The 23,016-nt window shown below is 38.9% G+C and overlaps 1 protein-coding gene across 6 annotated transcripts in view; it reads right to left on the bottom strand.

Annotated features, from left to right (window-relative positions):
• Positions 1–770: 770 nt before the first annotated feature.
• Positions 771–23,016, bottom strand: part of PHACTR2 (phosphatase and actin regulator 2) — a 135,805-nt gene continuing 113,559 nt past the window's right edge. For 3 of the 6 annotated variants that reach the window (XM_042939983.1, XM_042939984.1, XM_042939987.1), the window contains 2 exons: positions 20,459–20,535; positions 771–7,580 (listed from right to left, as the gene is read on the bottom strand). In XM_042939983.1, the coding sequence (XP_042795917.1) occupies positions 7,565–7,580; positions 20,459–20,535 (93 nt within the window). In that variant the 3' untranslated portion in view covers positions 771–7,564. Of the gene's footprint in view, positions 7,581–20,454; positions 20,536–23,016 lie in introns of those variants that run through there. The other 3 variants (XM_042939985.1, XM_042939986.1, XM_042939988.1) reach the window with 1 other exon arrangement.

Genomic DNA, 23,016 nt, shown 5'->3' with positions numbered 1-23,016 from the left:
ATGCTTCAATGTAGACCCTAGTTTAGTGTGAGCAAAAATGGGAAGTACTTGTTGAACTATTATACTTACCTTGGGGATGTATAGCTAAGTTTTAATAGCATACTTAGGGACAGTTTCTCAAACCTACTTTACAAATTTTTAGTCCCAGGGCGCCTGGGTGGCTCAGTCGGTTGAGCATCCGACTTCAGCTCGGGTCATGATCTCACTGTTTGTGAGTTTGAGCCCCACATGGGGCTCTGTGCTGACAGCTCAGAGCCTGGAGCCTGCTTTGGATTCTGTGTCTCCCTCTCTCTGTGCCCCTTCCTCACTCATGGCTGTCTCTCTCAAAAACAAACATTAAAAAAAAAATTTAAAGAATCTTTTTAGTCCCAGTCTTCTCTTATATATCTTCTATCTAGGATAATGATACACAAATTGCTTGTCAACTTTCCTCTCATACCTTTGCCCTTATCCCAGAGTTGAGGGAGGCTAAGTTACAATTTGTAACCACTGTTGAAAAAGTGATAAATATATTCCAATTCCTTTTTGGGCCAAAATATGCTGCCAACCTCTCTTTGCTTATAATACATTAAATAGTAAGCATAATGAGGAAGTTTGTTTATTTTCTGTATTATAAACTCTAAAGGGACTAGCTTTTATTTTTACACAGTATAATGTCAATAAAAACATCAACATCAAATATCCTCAGATATAAAAAAAAAAGCAAGTTTTAAAAATATACTGTAAGTTGCTGTTTCGCGCAGTAATTCTTAGACAGATATTTTAAATAAAAAGTACAAATCACAAGACCTTACATACAGAAATCTTTGAATTAGGTGCAGTTGGAATAATAAACAATTAGAAGAACTACCTTATTCTTGCTTTACAGGGGAGAACTCAGTGAGCTTTTAATTAAAAAATACCGAGCACTATCTCAATACAATAGAATTGGAAGAAACTAAAGTTGGGGATTTCCCAATGATTTTATTGAGGTAACTTTTCCCAATTTTATACATATATGCATTTATATATACTTAAGAAAGCTAAACAATGTTCTAAGGCACTTGGAATTGTGCACAGCAAAGTATCCTATAATATTATACAACTAAGGAGAGCATAATTTTGCTTTTTAAATAACACAAACACCAGTAAGGAATAAAAAAAGATAATACATAGTCTGTCTTTCAGGTTGCAATAGTGGAATACATATACATATCTGTGTATACTTGGAGGTATTTCTACCCACATACTATGATACAGTACAGATCAAGAACAACAACAACAAAGAGAAACTGTCATGTTAATCAGTGTATAGTTCCAGTTATTTACAGTCACAGATATTGTACCTGTGTAATATGTAGAATTAGATTACTCACTGGAAATCAGGAATCATTCAGTCAGTCTGATGATGATCACAGCTTACCACTCTTAACCACTTAAACCAAAGCTTGAAATAACAAAAGAATGCATATAGTGCTTTATTTGAAGGTCACTATTGACACAGAAAAAAATGACAGGTTAGGTTTTTGCTAGGTACTACATCTGGTGAAACTGGTGCAGAATGTTTGGAACACACTGGCACATTTCTAAGCCACAGAAGAAATATTAAAAAAAATAAAAATAAAAATTAGTGCCTATATTTTAAGTAAGGAAAGTGGTTTGACCCTAGATTTATTCGGATTGTTTTCAAATGCTAGTTAGCACTGCAATGGTGACATCTCTTTGTGAAGGCTCTCGAAGCAATGTAATGATACAGTCAAACTATAATAAAAGCATCCAGTAAGGGAAAAGTCCCCTAAATTGGCAAGTGGCACAAATATTATTGGCATTTTAATATATACCATGAAATTGACCTGAGGGTGCAGTGGCATTCTGCCTCATTTACTCCCTTTAATTTATTCTTAAAAAGAAAAAAAAAAATACTGGTATTTAACAAGCTAAGAATTCTTAAGCACCATCTAAATCTTCACAATATAATCACCTTTATCGACTCTGAGTTGCTCTGTCTCGAAAAAGATTATTTAGAAATTTTAATATTAAAAAAAATTTTAGTGGCTAAATTATTCCATTCTATAGGCCACCATTCATGCATATTATTTCAGGACATATTTACTACTCAGTTTTGGTGATAAAAAGTGACAGAGAATACGTGTGTTTATGTATCGTTCGCATAGTTTAATAATGTTTCACCTAGGTAAAATTCATCTTGTTTTGTGTATGACCATCATCGAAGTAGGAACAATACATATGCCATCCAGTTAATCCACACTTCCTTCATACTTCAGAATTTTAGTAAAATTGAACTGCATGACTATATTTATACAGGGCGAATTCAAGCATTCGCATGTAGATTAAATGCTTTTTTAAGAGGGGAAAGAGGTGACTACTTTGTAACTCAAGGGATGTGCCTTACCAGGTGAAATCTACTGGTGATTTTCATGGACCACAGGCTTTGTTTACGTGGATTGTTAGTTGTGTATTAAGCCGTACAATTCAATCCTCATGACACTGACAAAGATTGTGATCAGCAGTGTAGTTCTGAAGTGAAACTGTGAGACCAAAACCGAGAAGAAACTTGGCTTCATCTGAAATTTCTCCTGAACAGAAGAGGGACCAGCCAAGTGACTATGCCCGCTCGAACTGACAAGACTGCCAGACAACCTCCTCCCTGAAGAACTGGCAAACCAAAGCTTCCCTGGAGCAGAAGCCTTGAAAAGTAAAAGGGAAGGAAACTGTTCAGGGCCCAAAGTAATGCAAGGCAGTCAGGACGATGTTTTGAAATAGGTAGTTTCCCTGTGTGTCCTCAAACCGCACTAGACAGGGGTATTCATGGGAGGTGGTACGGCCTTAGGAGGGCATTTGAACACTGGGGAGGGCTTCTGACTTTTGGTTTTACAGTGACTGGGCATGCTACTGGCATTTAGTTAGCAGGGGCTTAGGATACTAAACGTCTTGCAACGTGGGGAACATTTCTGTAAACAAAGAATTGCCCAGCTCCAAATGTCAAAGGCACCCTCACTGAGAAACACTGATCAACAGTGCTCTGCACATAGGGGCACCTTGCATGAGCAACGTGACAAGCTGGATGACATTTTTTGTGCGGTAAATCCTAGCATTGCTAAAAATGACCCTCGCCGGTAGGGTTGGTTTTTGGTGAGAATAGCTGCCACAGGATTCTCTTATTTTATTTTATTTTATTTTATTTTATTTTATGCCAGAAATCTTGCAGAATGTATACGGGATTTGTTAATTTGAAATGACGTTATGAGCTATGCTTCCATTGGTTTCTAGAAATGTTATGGTGATTCCCATTTTCATATAAAGCTTATGCTTAATTATTACCAAAAGTAAAAGGAAAGTGAAAGTGAGAATGGTTTGGGAGTATTCTACCTTTGTCCCCACCAGCCTTTGGTCACTGCCAAGCTCTTGGAAATCTGAATTTGAACTACCCAAAGATAAGTTTTCTCTCAGAAAAATGGTCCTATTTATTTGATGATGACTTTTGCCATGGCATTCCCCTCTAGGACATATTTCAGTTCCAGAAGTTCATTCTGCTTTGCCAAGCAAAACAGTGTGATACATCCTGCCAATAAGAAGACAGCAAATACTCAATAGTGGAACATAACCCATTTCAAGAGGCCAAGGGACAACTCTGCAAATAAATTGCATCCTAGCGGCTCCTTACGGCTCACAACATACTCCAATGATGTGAAGAAATTAATTCCTGTCACAAATCATATACTTTCACTAGTAAGGTTAGGGGTAATAATATGGCTGGAATTTAGAAATGCTTTAGCTACCATATTGATGAAAATGACATAATCGTATATTTCTTCCATCTCACCTATTTTTGAGGAAGGCTTCTCACTATGTTTAATGTACTGCTGGGACCACTTAAAGAATAATAAACTGAAGAAATTTTTGAGCAAGAAAGGAGGAAAAGAGCATTTTCACTCTTTAAATGTGCACCTACAACTATGTGGTAGGCAAAGCTGTCTTCTATTGTGAATACGGTATCATTTTTGCAAGCTGTCTCTGACTATTGGGTATAAACACAATGCCTGTTACATGTTAAAACGTGGTATGTATCAGGATATGCAGCGTTAAAGCAGACTGTTTTCTCTTTTAAGTGTAAGTTACTTATTTTTTCAAAGTACCAATGCAGCACTGAATTAACCGCAGGGTGTGAAACCCAAATTACAGGTTTTAAGAAATTATCTCTCATTTTCAATATTTGATGACTTTCAAGGGTGCATTCAATTCCTTTACTGTCTTAAATAGATTTCCACTTACATTTCAGAAGTTTCTAACAGAAATATATTTACTAACGTTAGAGAAAGATAAGTGACTACAATCATTATGCTAATAAAGGAGATGAAAATGAAACCAGAAAGTCTGCTTTTCTGGGTAAATCAGAGAAGATGGATGAGTTTGCTTTTTCTTCCACTTAGAACAGCTATTCAGATACCCAAAATGTTCCTCTGAATATTGTAGATTTGGTTTAAATAATTTAAGGAATTAACATAAAGGTAAATCATATCAAACATAAAAAAATGCAAGACATTTCACATACACAGGGAATTATCAGGCAGGGCTGCTTTAAATGCACGCTGATCACCAGAGGACTAATTGTGTCAGACCATGGAGAAGCTGATAAAGCCCATGGCGTCTTCTTACAACCTTAATGTTAATGCTCTTTTGCTTGATTTTTCAAAAGACCGAGATGGCCCCTTTGTGTTTTACAGTCTGTCTTGTTCTTTCCTGCCTGGGATCTTCCTGGATATGGGTTTGTTTGCTTCCCTAATCATATCCTGGGGACTCAGGAAAACTCATTTCCTCTATGTCAGCCTAATGTCTCACGTTAAGTAGGGAACAGCCTGGTTTGTGTTACAACAGCCCGATTCATGCACATATTTATTTTCTTCATAGAATTGCAGCTTATTGGTTGGACAGCAGAAATGCTGGCATTGGGCATAGGGTGGTCCACAACTTTGCATTCTTTTGGGTCTTCCAGACAAGAGACCTCTGGATGGGCTGCCAGGTGAATATGCAGTGTTTCCGTCTCCTCAAATTAGCTATTAATATAGAACCTTATTCTGCAAAATACAGGTTAGCTCATAACCCTTCGATTGTTTCCACAGCTTTTTATTTAAAGAATCATTCTCATGACATAATTGGTGGTTCTTAAATATTAGACTAGCGGTGCTAGTATTTTTGGCTTTTTCATTTCTAACGTGTAAACTTTTCTCTAAATGTGTCAATCGGTACGAAGAAAAAGTATGAGTAGTTCATAAATCTGACCTATCGTACTAGCGAGACAGTAGACTGAAGGACCAGAGTGTCATTTTTGAACTGGGTGCATCTCATTGTAGATTATTAAAAAACTGCATCACAGGCACCACGAATGGGGAAAAAAATTGTTCCTTTTATCAACCAAATAGAGACTTGCCATGACCTGTATCTCGAGTGCCAAAACAGTGATAAATGTCTTATATTTAGCATTTTATAGAGGCCTTGTGACTAGGAATTAAGGTAATATTTAAAGATTAGAAAATTAAAATAACATTACATTCCTTGGACTTTTTCCCAAGACACAAAAGTGATCATCTCATAATATTATAAGGAAAGGGAGGACTTGGGCAAGAATCAGCACTAACTTAATGCCCATGGCTGGATCGAAGCACCGTGACATGCGCAAACCTTTCAGCCAGAAAGAAAAAACACTTGGGCATGCAGAATTTTTTTTTTCTTCAAAAGCAAAAGTTCATCTTGTACTAGTACTAAAACGACAACAGTGAAGAATCTGGGTTTTTTCGTGCACACAGCTGAGTGCAGCAAGAAGGGCAGCTTCTTTTCTTGGTTATAAAATGGTCCCAGCTTTTTGTAATAGGCCAACTGGGGCTAAAAGTTTTTATTCGTAAGCAAAATCATTCAATTTCAAGTGGTTCTGTAAAATACAAATGAACGACAGGATCCAAACTTATCCCCCAGATTAAATGTTTGCTATTTTGGTTGAAATTGCAAATTACAGTCTTCCATATTATGAACCAGAAACATTTCAGAAAATTCTAGCCTGAGCGCTGAGAATAAAATACAAGTCTACCATGTCCTGTCTTGTTATTATATGTCTCATGTGTTTTTAATACAAGGAGCACAAAACAATCATGAAAGAACAATTAAATGCAAGGGGTATTTACATCTGATCATATGTGTTTGGGAGCAGAAGCCATGCTGTGCCCGTGACTCCATGAAAAACGGCAAGATGGCAAATGAGGGTGTCTCAATACTGAGTGTAGACTCCCAGAGAAACCTTCCATGACTTCCAAACTTTAAGCTCACTGATTCTTTTGCACTGAAAGTCAATGCTATATTTACGGATGTAACCTGCAGACTCTTAAAATATAAAATGAGGTTCTCCTCACTTGCCACTTAGCGGAAATTCCCTGTGTTCTTTTAAGCCTTTGGGTGAGTATTTTTTTGATCCATGTACTTAATTTTTTTAATAGCAGCAATCCAACCTAATGCAGCCTTGAAAATGAGTAGTCCTTTCCATCCCCACTCAGACCTAACTGCTGGCAGAACACTTGCATTTAAGTTTTAACTTTGGATTCAGATTTTTTTTTTTTTTTTGAAAAAGGTGTTGTGATTGTCAATATTATCTTCCTTAGATCAAGCATAGTTGCTTTCACTTTGAAGATAATCAAGCTAGGGAAAGACCAAAAGATTTATTTCTAGAGCTTCCTACAGATTTATAGGGTCACATTCATCTGACTTTATTCCCAGTCCTGTTATCCTTGTAGAAGTCTGGTACATTAGATAAGGAGTATAAAAAAATAAAAAGTGTGTATATAGCTATGTTACTTGAAACATGCAACAAAATTTGGGCAGGCATGCTTGTTAAGAGTCAATAAACGTCTCTTGCATTTAAGAAAAAGATGCATGAAAACACTCGGACTTATTTCTGGCAATTGGATTCACTGGCACAACATAAAATAATGGTAGTATACTGCACCAACATAACGGTGAAACGGGAATATTCTTCTAGGATCCGGTCTTTAAGGAATCCACATTGGGTGATTAGATTCCAAAATCCCTTAATAAGTTCTCAGCTACCAAAAGCCTACTTCAAAAATATTTATGCCTTGATTTTTTTTTCTTTTCTTCATTAACATAATGAAATATTTCTCTTCTTTTCTGATTTTCAACCCCTACCCCTTTCCAGTGCCCAGCAATTCCAGTCCCCATTTCTCTTTAACCCACACTCTACAATTTGGCTTTCTGGTAACAAGGACCCAGCGATTGTCTTCTGCTCATCTTCCTTGATTAAAACTCCTGATGGAGAATAACTGGTGTAACCATGGTGTTGCTTACCATCAATACACATGCTGGACAGCAGAGTCACTGCACCTGTCCCTTTGCTTGTTGGCCCTATCTGGGCTGTATAGGTGGGGAGCACTTTCCATACACTTCCTTCCCCAATTAAACAGAAACACACACATTCAAATCCCAGTGCAATATCAGGTTTTCAGGAAGAGAGGCTTCCCCCAAAGATGACCAGTCTATGTTTCCAGAGTCTCACACTTCTTTATGGACGGTGAAACCTGACAGAAGAAACAGAAACTCTGTGAGTCTATGGTATAGAAATGCACTCTGTAGTTGGTAAACCGAATAAGGTACAGCAATGTTTATATTAAAGGGAGCTCTAGACATCTCCCAATGGAATTACTGTTATAAATTACTGGCATAACAGAACACTGTTACAAATGTTAGGCTGGAAAGCAGAGACAGCCCCTCTATAAAATTTTCTGGTTATATCATCGAGGATACAGAGCAATCAGTATACAAAACATAGCAAATCTTAAGCATCATGCTGTGAGCTGTACTGAGCTGAGTGGGATGTTTCATACAGGATTTGATTACACCTGGTTCTTAGTTATAGAAGGAAACCATCAACAAATAGTCACTGTTTCATTATCTTCAGCATCTCATCACCTCCCACTGAAGACACCAAATCTACTTTCTTACCCTGAATTTCCGAATACCTGACAGGCATTTCCACCCAAATGTTCCACTGAACATATCCACAACGATACAAATGGTCTTTTCTTATAAATCTGCCTTGGCACGTTCCATCTTGTTAAACAATCTACCTTTTAAAAGATTTTTAGTCTAAGACCCTCAGATTTGCAACTCATTTCTCTTCTTCACCCTCCATATCCCATCAGTCACCAAGTCTTGCTTCGACTGACGGTCTTTGAGTCTACTAAAGTGTCCCCATCTTTTGCTAGTGCTGTTTTAATGGCATGCTAGCTAGCTAGTTAGCTGGTTTCACATCCTTCCATGTGAGTTCCTGAACCTCCTTGTGTTTTTGGAGCCCTGTGCTTTTGTGCACATGCTATGTTCTCTAATATTGCAATCCTCTCCCTTCGTTTCCCATCTATGTTTTCATATTCAAGATCAGAGTCAAAAGTCATCTTCTCTACAACATTTTATCTGATCTACCTCTTCAGCCCATTTCTGTGGTCCCACACAGAAAGTTTACGCAATTCTATTTAGTATTTCATTTGTCTTGTCTAATCTAATGTTCACTGGTCCTCATAAATGAGTCTTCTAATTCATTTTCCTGTCCCAGGCTCAGAGATGTGGAGATCAAATCTGTGCCCCACATTGTCACTAGCAATATCATCATAAACACTAATCTGATCTTTCCAGTTCTTTGTTAACATCATTGTATTGTTCACCTTCCCCTATGAAATAAAATTTAAATTTCTTACAGTAGTGATTGAGGCCTTTCAGGATGTGGCCCAACCCATGTTTCTAGCTAGATCTCTATTACTACTTCCAAAATACCCTAACTTCCGGGGACGCCTGGATGGTTCAGTCGGTTGAGCATCTGACTTCGGCTCAGGTCATGATCTCACGGTTCCTGAGTTTGAGCCCTGAATTGGGTTTGCTGCTGTCTGTGCAGAGCCCACTTCAGATCCTCTGTCCTCCTTTCTCTGCCCCTCCCCTGCTCTCTCTCTCTCTCTCAAAAAACAAAACAAAACAAAAACCAACCAACCAACCAAACAAAAAAACTTTAAGCCCCCAAATACTCTCCACTTCTGTGCTCTGCCTTTTGTCCTATCTTCCTTCCCATCTCCAACTCCTGCAATCTCACTCTGTGAGTTCTCCAAACTCCCTTTCCTCCATTTCTCAAGGAAGCATTAATCATCTTTCTCTTCTGTGTTCCCATAACACTTGGTTTATACCAGTTACTTATCACGGTATACAATCTTTATGTAGGTGTGCCTCCACTAAGATTGTGTGGCATGGAGGAAAGACTTGCTTTTCATCACTTTTAATCATGGAATACGATATCTGGCACACTGGACAACTTAAAATATGTTGTCATGTAAAATCAAAGCATGAAAAAAGTGAAAAATTAAAGCCATAAGAACAGCTGAAGCAAGACTGGCTATAAGTTGATAACTGGAAAAGCTGCATGATGGATGCATGGGGCTTGTTATATTATTTTTGCATGTTTGAGTTTCCAAAACTCAAAATAAAAATAAGATATACCAAGCTTTCCAAAGTTAGCAAACTTGTTGTGACCAAAGTAGGGATGTATCCACTTTGAGTTCCATTCCTACTGCCAGCCTTGGCCATAACTTTGGGAGGTACGTGAATCTACATTGGTTACAGGGAGACAATGTTCCTGTTTTAGGCACCTGGGTGTTGTTTTTGCCTTCTGGTCATGCAAAATCCTTACCAACTCAGGCCCTTTGCACTAGCTATGCCTTTGAAATCAGCTGGTTCCCTTTGGGGGTGGAATGTTTTTCTCTCCCCCAACTCTGCTGACAGCTTCCTCTTGTCATCTAAATCACACAGTAGGTTTTATTCCCTAAGACACCCCTTTCATTGCCATCCTATCTATACACCCGCTCTTGTCCCTTTAATAGCATCCTGTTAGATTCTCTTTTGTTTAAAAATGTTATTTATTTATTTATTTATTTATTTATTTATTTATGAGAGTGAGAGAGCAGGGGAGGGGCAGAAAGAGAGGGAGGGAGGGAGGGAGGGAGGGAGAGAGAGAGAGAGAGAGAATCCTAAGCAGGCTCTGTTAGGATGCTAACACATCCTACAGAATGTTCCAAGTCACGAACCGTGAGGTAATGACTTGAGCCAAAATCAAGAGTCCAATGTTTTAACCGACTGAGCCACCCAGGCGCCCTTACATTTTCTTGATAGTACTTAGCACAAACTGAAATTATCATTTTTATTTATTTGTTTACTTGTAATGGTTTTTCTTCCTCAGTAGAACATAACCATGTAAGAGTGAGGACTTTATTTGACATGTTCTAAATTCCCAGGGTCCAGAACAGAGTCTGACTCACTCTATGTGCTCAATCAATACTTATGGAATGCATAAAAACCTGAATACATCTATACTGGCATTTAGAAAATTATTTGATAAACTCTCTTTAAACAATTCTTATAAATGAAGAGTCCAATCATGAGGCTCCTCCTTAATTAACTACAATTACATTTATATTAATCTACGATACCCAATATGGTAGGACATTCCATCATGCTTTCTAGGAAGAGTCAACCATAACCTGAAGAAAAACACAGAAATTCTACAAAAATATTTCAAAAGAGTAATTGAAAACCTCTTAAACCAACCTTTTTATATAAAATATAAAAGACAGTAGATAATAACAGCTGAAAGTACTAATGTTTACTTTGTGCCCAGCACAAGTCCAAGTGCTATACATATTATTACCTAGTTTCATCTTCAAAACAATCCTATGAGGTATGTACCTCTGTATCCCCTCAGTACAGATGTGGAAATAGACACAGAGATGCTAAGTCATGTGCCCAAGGCACAGAGCTGGTAAGTGGAGGCTCCAGGCTTCAGACTCTATTATTAACTAACCTACATCAGACTGTGAGAACAAAACATGCCTTCACTCATACTTTCACTCAGAGGGTCTTCTTGGTGCCCTCTGGGTGGAATGTAATGGAAGGGGCAATCAGTTAGATTTCTACATCTGTCCGTTAGTTCTGATCAATTTTGACCAGAGAAAAGTCCTGTTCCCCATCCCAGGCTACACTTAGATTGCCACTGTTTTCTCAAAAACATCTGCCTTTTGCTACAAAGGGAACTCGAGGACAATGGGCTCAGCACAAACTTTTTGCAATTACTAGAAAAAGCGAATCCAGTGATGTCCTTGGGGTTGAAATGAGCAGTACAAGCTCCCTCCTCACAGGACACACAAGCACTGTCCTTACCACACCAGGGAAGCGGGTACCCTGGGGGCCGTGACAATACAGACAAATAGACTACAGCTGCAGGACCTTCACACCTTGAGCCATCAAAGTTCAGCTTTTCTAGGAATTAAAGACAAACTCATCGAAGTGAGCAATTATTTTAGCCCTCTCCTAGTTTGCTGGGCTTTGTACAGCAGACATTCCACAATGCTCTAATTTTCACTGGATTCAAAGGACAAGCATGGGGAAACATGACATGACGGGCTAGGTCTTCCCACTGGTAATGCCTGTGGGATGAAGAAGGTGAATTAATAATTGAAATGCACAACAAAGTGAGCAGTCAGTGGCTCAGAAGAGATGTAAAACCTTCTAAAGCCCAGCATTTTCCTAGAAAGCATTCTGCTTTTAATTTCCAGAAATTAGCAGGACACCATAAAGCTTTTTTGTTTTTTCCTGCAGGCACTATTTGCCCATGGGTCCCATTAGAGAATGAACTCCACGTCTGCACTGCATGCAAGGTCACAGGCCATCAGCATGGCTTCCGGGTCCAGCTAAGAGAAGAAGGTGACCAACCAATAAGAGGCAATAATATGCTAACAAAGCCAGGGGTCAGAAATGTACCCTCTCTGGGGTGCCTGGGGGACTCAGTCGGTTAAACATCCGACTTCGGTGCAGATTATGGTCTCACAGCCTGTAAATTCAAGCCCAGCATCAGGCTCTGTGCTGACAGCTCAGAGCCTGGAGCCTGCTTTGGATTCTGTGTCTCCCTCTCTCTCTGCCCCTCCCCCACTCATTCTCTGTCTCTGTCTCTCTCTCAAAAATAAACAAACATTAAAAAATTGAAAAAAAAAAAAGAATGTACCCTCTCTTCATATGGACTGCCAGATCTGGTAAAAAATAAATAAATAAATAAACAAACAAATAAAACAAAAACTAAAAACAAAACCTCATATATTTTCTTCAACTATCCAATCAGAAAAGGAAATTTATATTCCGGGTTTTTTTAATTTATTTTTTTTTAATGTTTATTTATTTTTGACAGAGAGAGAGACAGAACATGAGCGAGGAGGGGCAGAGAGAGAGAGACACACACAGAATCCGAAGCAGGCTCCAGGCTCTGAGCTGTCAGCACAGAGCCCCATGCGGGGCTCGAACTCACAAGCCGTGAGATCATGACCTGAGCAGAAGTGGGTCACTCAACCGACTGAGCCACCCAGGCGCCCCCTATATTCTGTTTAAAGGCGCCATCTTTTCTTCCAATTCAGCTCCAAAATTCTCTGGTTAGAGGTACTAAAAATGCAAATTGCTCTTACATTTGTTACAACTCAATGGTTTGCATTCATTTTTGAAATGTGAGAAGTTCAGCTTTACCTCCTGAGAAGTCTGCCTCTCTGACAAGATGACAGTTTGGCTTTAGGCTTCCAACTGATGGAGCAATAAATAGATTTATTGTGATTGTGCCTGAAGTACACTGAAACTCCTGGTCCACTTTTTTTTTTCTGAGCTCTCCTATGACTCAAAATTGAAGTTACCTACGTTTTTTTTCTTTTTTCTTTTTAAAAAAAATTTTTTAACGTTTTTATTTATTTTTGAGACAGAGAGAGACAGAGCATGAACGGGGGAGGGGCAGAGAGAGAGGGAGACACAGAATCGGAAGCAGGCTCCAGGCTCTGAGCCATCAGCCCAGAGCCCCACGCAGGGCTCGAACTCACGGACTGCGAGATCGTGACCTGAGCTGAAGTCGGACGCTTAACCCACTGAGCCACCCAGGTGCCCCCGTGTTTTTCTTATTAAAACTGGAATACATTTTTCTTATTTTCATACTGTCGAGAGGAAGTGAATGAGAGGGGGTGTTATTTAAAAATATATTTTTTAATGTTTATTTTTGACAGAGAGAGGGAGAGAGACAGAACATGAGTGGGGGAAGGGCACAGAGAGAGGGGCACAGAATCCAAAGCAGGTTCCAGGCTCTGAGCTGTCAGCCCAGAGCCCAACGTGGGGCTGGAACCCAACGGACCGTGAGATCATGACCTGAGCCGAAGAAAAATACTCAACCGACTGAGCCACCCAGGTGCCCCGAGAGGGGGAGCTATTTTTAAGTCATGGGATTCAGGTAAAGATCATTCTTTTCCATAAAGGTGATTCCTCCACAAATTAATACATACAAACTTACTCACCTTCCTGTAAATTCATTCAGATAATAGAAAATAATAAAATTACTCACAAATGTAATTTGTGTGTACTTTTCCTATACTTCCGTGTTTGATATATACAGAAATCCTGAATAATGCATTTCTCCTTTATTTAAAAGGGTTTCAAGGTCGTGGCACATATGCTTTAAAAATGAGCAGGTTCTCCTAAACCACAGCTCTTAGTTCTACCTGAGAAGCCAGATCACATGCTGGATGGGCTTTTATTGTTCCAAATACTGAGCCAATTGCTTCCAAGTCTGGTGGTTAAAGCTGCATTTCTGCAGCTCTTTTTAGGTTCTGTCCAGGTAAATGGAGCACCCACGGAAGAGAACAGCACTGCAAAAGCAGCTTTCTCATTCCTCAGTGGAGGACCCCTTATTTAATTTGATTTTTATTTTCAATGTTTAGTTTTGAGAGAGAGAGAGAGATAACGAGCACACGTGTGAGTGGGGGAGGAGCAGAGTGAGAGGGAGACACAGAATCCGAAGCAGCAACAGGTTCCGATCTGTCTGCACAGAGTCCGATGCAGGGCTCAACCTCACAAACTCACAAACTGTGAGATCATGACCTGAGCTGAAGTCTGAGGCTTAACCAACTGAGCCATCCAGGTGTCCCGCCCCTTATTTAATTTTGATTGGGGTCCCACGTGTAATTCTTGCCGTGTCACATTTTGATAAGCGTATCTAAAAGTTGAAAAATCAGTTTATTTTATCTGTAAATCCACATAGGATAGTAATCACTCAAAATGGTATAGAAGGAGATAGTCACTTTAAATATACCTGCCCACACCCACAGACATACCTCAACCTAACCACATTAAGAGTGTTTGAAAAGTAGAGAAAAAAAAAAAGCCTATAACCCCATTCTGTAATAAACAGTTAAGAGTTTTTGGATGTTATTTCCTATTTTTTTTCTATGCATCTGAATTAAAAAAAATTTTTTTTAAGTTTCTTTATTTATTTTGAGGGAGAGAGTAAGCAGGATAGGGGCGAGGGGAGAGAGAGAGAGAGAGAGAGAAAGAGAGCAAGAGAGAGAGAGAGAATCCCAAGCAGGCTCTGCACTATCAGCGCAGAGCCTGATGTGGGGCTCAATCCCATGAACCGTGACATCATGACCTGAGCTGAAATCATGAGGCAGACGCTTCACTGCCTAAGCCACCCAGATGCCCCTCTATGCATCTGAATTTTAAATAAAACATACTATTGCTATTCATAGCTTTATCAGTATCCCGATTTTCCACTTAACAATATGCCAATGATCTTGAGACTCACTTTGATGCTAAGACTGTCAATTCAATGATTCTTTGCTTTAATAAAACAAGTAAATAATTTATAAGCTAATAAAATCACATACATGGATTTTACACTTCACACTCTAAAAAATACTCTTACTTACTAAATTCAAAGTTTACTTTTTAAAAGTAATATTCTCTCTTGATTATAAATCTAATCCATGTGGATACAAAAAAATTCTGGAAAAGAGAATACCCAGAAGAAGATTACAATGACTCATAATCTTACTCCTCAGCTAGCTGTAACTATTTTAAAATTTAGTTTTCAACGAAAATTTGACCTTTCATACCATTTGTCTTTATAATTTAGGGAATCATTTTAAATTTCGGAAATGCCATTTACTATGGAAAGGGAAGCAGCTTTATTTCGCCATGGTGGTCTTCTTCCAGAATGCAATAATCCTATTAAATAATACGCAGCCCTTCAAACAGTCTTCTGGGTTTTGAACAGTGACCTGGGCGGGCAGCTGCTGGTGGCAGAAAATAGACGATGTGGCCAGACAAGTAGCAAGTGTTCTAAGAAGCCAATGTGAGAGCTTGGTACCTCTCAGGCCACAGGATGAATTGTCTCGGGGACCACTAGTCCTCCCCCTTGTCACATGGCCCCAGAAGGCATTGCAACGCCAGAGAGCCATCCAAAATACACGGGGAGAAATTTGGGGAATTAGATGAAAGAGTGAATCACTGCAATTCTTTACCACTACAGATCCAACATGTCACAGAATATATTCCATGATGGAGGTTTCAGAGGTGTTTTCTGGGTACACCAATAACAGGAATGTCACAACGAATTTAGTGCTAGCACATTATTCAAGGAAAGCTACCATGATGGTATCCTCACTTACAGACAGAGAACTTAGGGAATGGAGCTTTCATTTTTCTTCTAGGTATTTGTTTTTGATAATAAATTCTTTTTTTTTTTTTTTAATTTATTTTTGGGACAGAGAGAGACAGAGCATGAACGGGGGAGGGTCAGAGAGAGAGGGAGACACAGAATCGGAAACAGGCTCCAGGCTCCGAGCCATCAGCCCAGAGCCTGACGCGGGGCTCGAACTCACAGACCGCGAGATCGTGACCTGGCTGAAGTCGGACGCTTAACCGACTGCGCCACCCAGGCGCCCCTGATAATAAATTCTTGTATTTCAAAAATTCGAAGAGTGAATTTTTCCCATGCCTGCTCCTACCCACCAATCCTCCGCCCCAGAGGCAACCAATGTCATCAGCTTTTTGTGAATCTCTCCAGAGATACAGAAGCAAAGGAAGCTCTCTCTATGGGAATGGATCCTTCCAGTGTTGACTGATACATCACTGTGGGGGAGATTATCTCTGGATAAAAAGGTGCCCGGGCAGAGGGAGCAGGGCTGTCTTTTATTAACCACTCTAAATCCACAGGGAATTAACAGATTTAGGTTTTGAATGGCAGGCTTACTTGATATAAGGAGATAATGTCTGCCACTAATAAGGAGAGCTAATAAGTGAGCTGCTCTCTATCTAGATTGCATTTAAAGGGCTAGGAAATGATCAGCAGCCTGTATGCTCCCTCCAAGGGTGACTGCTGCTAAGAGTAACACCATCTTCTACATAAGCGATTTTCTAAATGTAAAACATTATCATATTTTGGCATTATTTTGATTAAACTCAGCAGTGTTTACCAAACCTTTTTCCTCTTAAAAGAAATACTGAAAACAATGTGAAAATCATAAGCAAGATTTTTATAAGTCTTAGAGCCAAAATTTTTCTTTATTGGAATGTAACTCTAATGATGTAATACAAATTAATGGAAAAATAGCAGTAGACATTTGCTTTGCTGCCAGGTTTTAAAGAGTACTTAAGCAAGGCATATTTATCTTACTGCTATGAATATTTAATTTTTCTTTATCTGGATAGACATTTTAAAGAGTGTTAATCAATATATTTTTTGGAAAACTTTTAAAGCTTACCTTTGTTACTGTAAAAAAAAAAAAAGCCTATAATTTTCTCTTGAAAAGCTCATCCCTATTTACATCTATTAATATTTACTTAAACAATAAAGATATCGATAGAATTTTATAGTATATAATAAGTACACTCTAAATTTCTGTAGATGAGTAAATACAGCAAAGTAGCCAATGGAATTTTGAAGGTGAAAAAATATGCCATCAGATATAAAAACACATCACAAATTTATTCTAATTAAACAGTGTGACACAGTGCAAAGATAGACAATAACTCACTAGAGCATAATAAAGAATCTGGGGGCACCTGGCTGGCTCAGCCAGGGGAGTAGGCAACTTTTGATCTCGGGGCTGTTAGTTCAAGTCCCACATTGGGTGCAGAACCCACTTAAAAAAAAAAAAAAAAAAAAAAGAATCCAGGAACTGATCCATGTGTATATTAAAAGAAGACTTTCACATCAAGGGGGAAATAAATGGGGAAACTGACTACTGATTTAGAACAAAGTAAAGTTAGTTACTCTCTTGAATCATATATCCAAATAAATGCCCAATGGATTAAAGATCTAAGTTTAAAAAAAAAAAAGGCATATATAAGAACTGAAGATAACAGATTTATAATCTTGGCCTTTCTCCATAAGACACAGAACAATGAAGTAAAAGTAACAATTCAGACATATTTGAATATGCAAAGATTTAAATAAAAGACCATTAAAAAAAGTTAAAAAGTTAAGAATTGGAGGAAATTATAGTAACGTATGTAATAAAGAGCCAGTATCCACAATATCTAAGTAATATCTAATTACTAATCCATATGAAAGAGACACCCAAAAGAAAACTAGTAAAAGTAAATAAGAAATGTAAATGGTCAATAAAGATATGTAAAAATACCTAACCTTATAGAAATCAATGAAATAAGATATTATTGTTCATTCTTTAGACTATAGACCCCTCACCACCACCCCTGTCCTGCCCCACCAGTGCTGATGAAGGTGATACACCAGGTATGCTCATAAACTGCAGGTTACAGAATAGCATCTTCCAAAATGTAAAAAATATATCGCCAGTGACCTAGCAAATCTTCTCACGGGACTACTACAGAAATACTGGCATCTATGTGTCAGGATATATTTACAAAGAAAGTCAAGGCAGCATTGCTTTTCTAATGAAACACTACAAATTCCATAACATCCATCAATAGAATAATTGTTCAATAACTTACGGTATATTATCTACAAAAGGCCATAAAGTCATTCAAGTGAATGAGGTACACACTAATATGGAAAGATTTTCTAGATCCTGTTTTGTGTGTGACTCAGAAGGGATACATAAAGGCATATGTGTATGTACACATAAGTCATAAATATCCATACATGTTTGCAAATGCACAGAAAAGTGACCAGATGGATCTACCTACACCAAACTTTTCCCGGTGATTACCTACGAGAATGGGAATGAAGCTGGGGAAGGATGGAGCGAAGGGAGTTTTCCTTTTTCATGGATGGATTTTTGTATTGTTTGAATGCTTAATTAGAATATATTGGTCCATGACAAATACATAGCAAAAAATAAATGACCTTTACTCTCTTTGCAGCCTCCTTTTTTAAAACTTGTTCATAGCATACAATAGAAGAGAAAGGACCTCCTTCAGCATAAATTTTTATTTTTTATAAACAGAACTTCCAAAGAAATGCATTTTTAAAATTTGGTTATTTTCCTTTGTAGTTTATTCTTCATATAATGTTATCAAATAAAAATGAGGTAATCAGGATTTCTATGATTTCTAGGAAAAACACACAGAAGTAAAGCTATCCTGAATGATAAAGAATAGGTTGAGTGTAGTCACTATATCTCGGGGGTCAGGACTCAAAAGCACAAGTACATGTGCATGCTGTCCTTCCAGTTACCCGGAGGTCCCAGCCAACTAGATGTCACCATAAGTATTCAGCCACCTTATTATGATCAACTTTACTGGAGAAGTATGGCCACAGGTGTCAAATATCAGCATGAACTTTCCCTGACCTCAGAGTGGAAGGGAGAAAAGGAGGGGACAAATAGGTCTGGCTTGATACGGGCGTGTGACTGGCCCAAGAGTAGATCAGGACAGGATGCAGCCCTCAGCTAGAGACAAATCCCACACGTTCGGATGGCTAAAAGCCCCGAATGCATTTACAAATAAACATGATATGGGAGGAACCAAAACAAATAAACCTCCCCTAGGAGAAAGGGGGAATTTCTTCTGCATACCAGACATTTTCACAGAAGCAATAGCTTTGGAGCAAGGAGGCCCCCATCAACTTTAGGGAAGGGATTTGCTATTAAATTATGAAGTTGTGCCATGACCTCCTTTATCGTAGGACATGCTCAGCATGGAACAGCACCACCGACAGGAGCCACTGCAGGCAGAGCAGCACCATAATATATGGCTGTCCTGCAGAAGCTGTACTAGCCTAGGGAACCAGTATTTGCTTTCCAGAAAGACCTACTGTGGTCTTCTTCATGTAATCATCTGTCTTGGTATGTTTTTTAACAATTCCATTTTATTTTAATGTTTTTATTTATTTTTAAGAGAGGGAGAGAGACAGAGTGTGAGTGGAAGAGGGGCAGAGAGAGAGGGAGACACAGAATCTGAAGCAGCCAGGGGATGCTCGAACCCACGAACCATGAAATCATAACCTGAGCCAAAGTCAGACACTTAACCAACTGAGCCACTCAGGTGCCCCAACAATTCAATTAAAAAAAAAAAATTTTTGTTTAATCTTTGTTTATTTTGAGAGAGAGACAGAGTGTGAGCAGGGGAGGAGCTGAGGGGAGGGAGACACAGAATCAGAAGCAGGCTCCAGGCCCTGAGCTGTCAGCACAGAGCCTGACGCGGGACTCGAACCCACGAACCATGAGATCATGACCTGAGCCGAAGTCGGATGCTTAACCAACTGAGCCACCCAGCCGCCCCCCAATAATTCAATTTTTAATTGGCATGCAAATTTTTACGAATATACGTGTTATAAAAAAAAAAAACCAGACCACATAAATCCATTACAGAGAAATAAACAGAACACCTGTTAAGTGGTGGTGGGGGGGGGGTGGGGGAGGGAGGGCAGGTAGTCAGACTATATGATCACATTCAGGTCTCTTCTGGTTTCAGCAGAAGAATAAACTGAAACCGAGGGGGTACTGGGAGTTACAAGAGTAGGATTATTTCAATCTTCCACAGCACCAGTAAAAACTGGATTCCTAGTCTAAGTTAAATCTTCTAAAAATTGAATTTCTATCTTCTCTAGGTTATGTCTACTGTGATCCCAAAGCAGACACACAGGTGCCCATAGTGGCTCTTTCCAGCATCTGTTCTGGGCATAAAACTTCAACTAAGTCTCTTTAAGGACAGAATAAATGATTCTAATGCGTTTCTCCTGTCCCAGAAAATAAAGCTAAGAAAGAAACCCAAACATAGCCCTTTGGAATGATTCAGACTTCTGTAGGAAAAAAAAAAAAAAAAAAAAAAAAAGACTTAATTTTAGAAATGTTCGTTAGATGGTGTTAGGCTCAACTGTATTTAAAAAAACTTGTAGGGCTGCCTGGGTGGCTCAGTTGGGTAAATGTTCGACTTCAGATCAGGTCACGATCCCAACGCTCGCGGGGCTCTGTGCTGACAGCTCAGAGCCCGGAGCCTGCTTTGGATTCTCTGCCCCTCCCCCACTCACATTCTGTCTCTTTCTCTCTGTCAAAAATAAACATTAAAAAAACTTTAAAAAACTTTTAATTGTGGTAAAATACACATAAAAAATATGCTGAATTGCATTTTGCCCACCTACCTTGTAAACTGTCGACTCTCTTCATGAACTTCCATTTCTGTGCTTTTAAATTCATTTAGTTCCTTCCTTATTGCTGCCTAAATAGGAAAAAAAACAACAACAGATAAACAGAATTGTACTTAGGTCACATATTTTCTTAGCATAACAGCATCAACAAAGCAGACATTCTTTTAAAAAATGTCTTGCAAAAAGAGATTCCTAATTTCTACTAGGTCTTTACCTGGTAGAGGTACGATAAATGTAGTATCACACTATAGCCAAAAAAAACCCAGGTCAGATTTCCTTCAAGTGTCACTGACAAAGAGGAGGGTCAGATGTCCTTCAAGTATCACTGACAAAGAGGAGGGTCAGATGTCCTTCAAGTGTCACTGACAAAGAGGAGAGGAGAAAGGCCTTTGCTAAACTCATCCTGGGACCTAGTCTGTGAGTCACACACATCCCCCACCCTCGATGACCACAGGATAGCACAGGTGATAAGACTTTCTCAGAAACCATTATCATTTCCCTATGAAAGTTCTGCATTGCACACCATGTGCAGCGACATGGCCTTGACTAGCTGCCATAGAACTGCTGAGAAGGCAGGTGCTATTTATTCTCTAATTTTGAAAGTTCAGACAAGTAGAATGAAAAGTTTCAGCATAGCACCTAAAGCCACTCGGAAAATGTGTACTAGAATGTGATTACTATTACTATTTAACAAACACATAACCCATGTCACGTAAATGTTGGGATTTGGAGAGATGCTTATGTCTCTCAGGTTGAAATGCTGAAATAATCACAAAAATGTTAATGTGAGTTGTCTATTAACAATAGTGACTAGATCATGGATGGTTTCTGCTTTCAACTTTGTGCTTATCCTTTTTTTTTTTTTCACTTTAATTATTTATTTTGAGAGAGAAAGAGAGAGAGAGAGAGAGAGAGAGAGAAGCCCAGGCAGGCTCCACACTGTCAGCGTGCAGCCCGACATGGGGCTCAAACTCATGAACTGCGAGATCATGACCTGAGCCAAAATCAAGAGTTGGACACTTAACTGACTGAGCCACCCAGGCACCCTAACTTTTGCTTATCTTTATTTCCTAATTTCTCTACAAAGAACTTGTCCCTCTTGTAAATAAAAACTATTAATAAAAATATCTCCACACCCTAACCTCTATGATAAATGGACTCTTCAGCCAAAACACAGAATGATACTACAAACCACAGAGAGTGATTTGACTGAGAGATAAGAAAATCTACTTTGTGGTTGAAAATGATGAATTTTAGAAAGGGAAGAGACAGGAGGAAGCCTGGAGGCCTCTCTCTGGCTTTCTCCCATCACTGACTGTCTCTGCAATATGCAAGCTTTCCTCCAACAGGCTTTTCAGTGTTGTATTTAAATCCCATAGTCATAGAGTGTCTCATCTCCCTACATGCATCCCTCAGCTGCTCTAGTTTCTACAGGGAACCTGTGGCTGGGAACTGTGGAAGTAATTCTTGCTACTGAGTTCTGAAAGGGATGAAGCAAGCAGAAAGATATTTGTGGGCCTGAGTCCCCTGTGGTAAGACCATACATCTCGTCTCACAAGAGAAATCAACACTGAGGGTACTTTGTTGTACTCACTGTAAATACTGGTACCTAAACCAGGAGCTGAAATAGTGAACATACCCTACACAAATTGCCAATTAGCATCTATCGGAAAGACTTCCTTGAAAGGAAGTATTTTAATATAGAGAGTGGCAGAGAATCCCATCTCCATGTTCATTTTCATTTTCTCCTCCAAATTTAAGATTTCAGTAGAGGAAGTACAAAGTGGTACACTTGGTGTCAGAAGTCATGGGTTGTAGTCTTGCCCTTATGCCTTCAATAGCAGTGGTCCTCAGTGAATTATTTTGCTCCAAAACTTGTTTTCCCCTCTGGGGAATGGGAATGGGAATTCCTTACAGTATTACAAGACTCGATTAAGAGCATACGTGTGGGGCACCTAGGTGGCTCAGTCAGTTGAGTGTCTGACTTCTGATTTCAGCTCAGGTCGTGATCCCAGGGATGTGGGATCAAGTCCTACGTCAAGCTCCATACTGAGCGTGGAGGCTGCTTAAGATTCTCTCTCTCTTTCTCCCTCTCTCTCTCCCTCCGTCCTTCTCCTCTGCTCATGCTCTCTCTAAAATTAAAAAAAAAAAAAAAGAAAACAAAAAGTTCTGTCTTCATGGAGTTTATACTTATAGAATATACTTAAAATTACATACTTAAAAAAAGAGCATATGTGAAAGTGCTTTGCACACTATTCAATAAAATGCCATTATTGTGAAACTTTTGAAAGATGAACTAAATTTTAATTTATGACTGTGACTAACAGTTCTTTCACTGTTATTTGGAGAGTCTACTATGTGCAAGATAATGTCACTGAACGAGACTCAAAGACAAATGAGGCAACGTCCTTATTCTCAATAGTAGGTTGGCTACTGATCTAAGAGTCTGGCAAAAGTCAGTGAAAGCATTCTTTTAGAATCAATTGGGATATAGAATCTACAAAAAAGAGTACCATATGGTTTATTTTTCATTGTAAATTGTATGCTACACA

The sequence above is a fragment of the Panthera leo genome, chromosome B2, assembly GCF_018350215.1.
Source record: "Panthera leo isolate Ple1 chromosome B2, P.leo_Ple1_pat1.1, whole genome shotgun sequence".
NCBI classification, from domain to species: domain Eukaryota; kingdom Metazoa; phylum Chordata; class Mammalia; order Carnivora; family Felidae; genus Panthera; species Panthera leo.
This window is presented reverse-complemented; position numbering and strand designations above follow the sequence as displayed.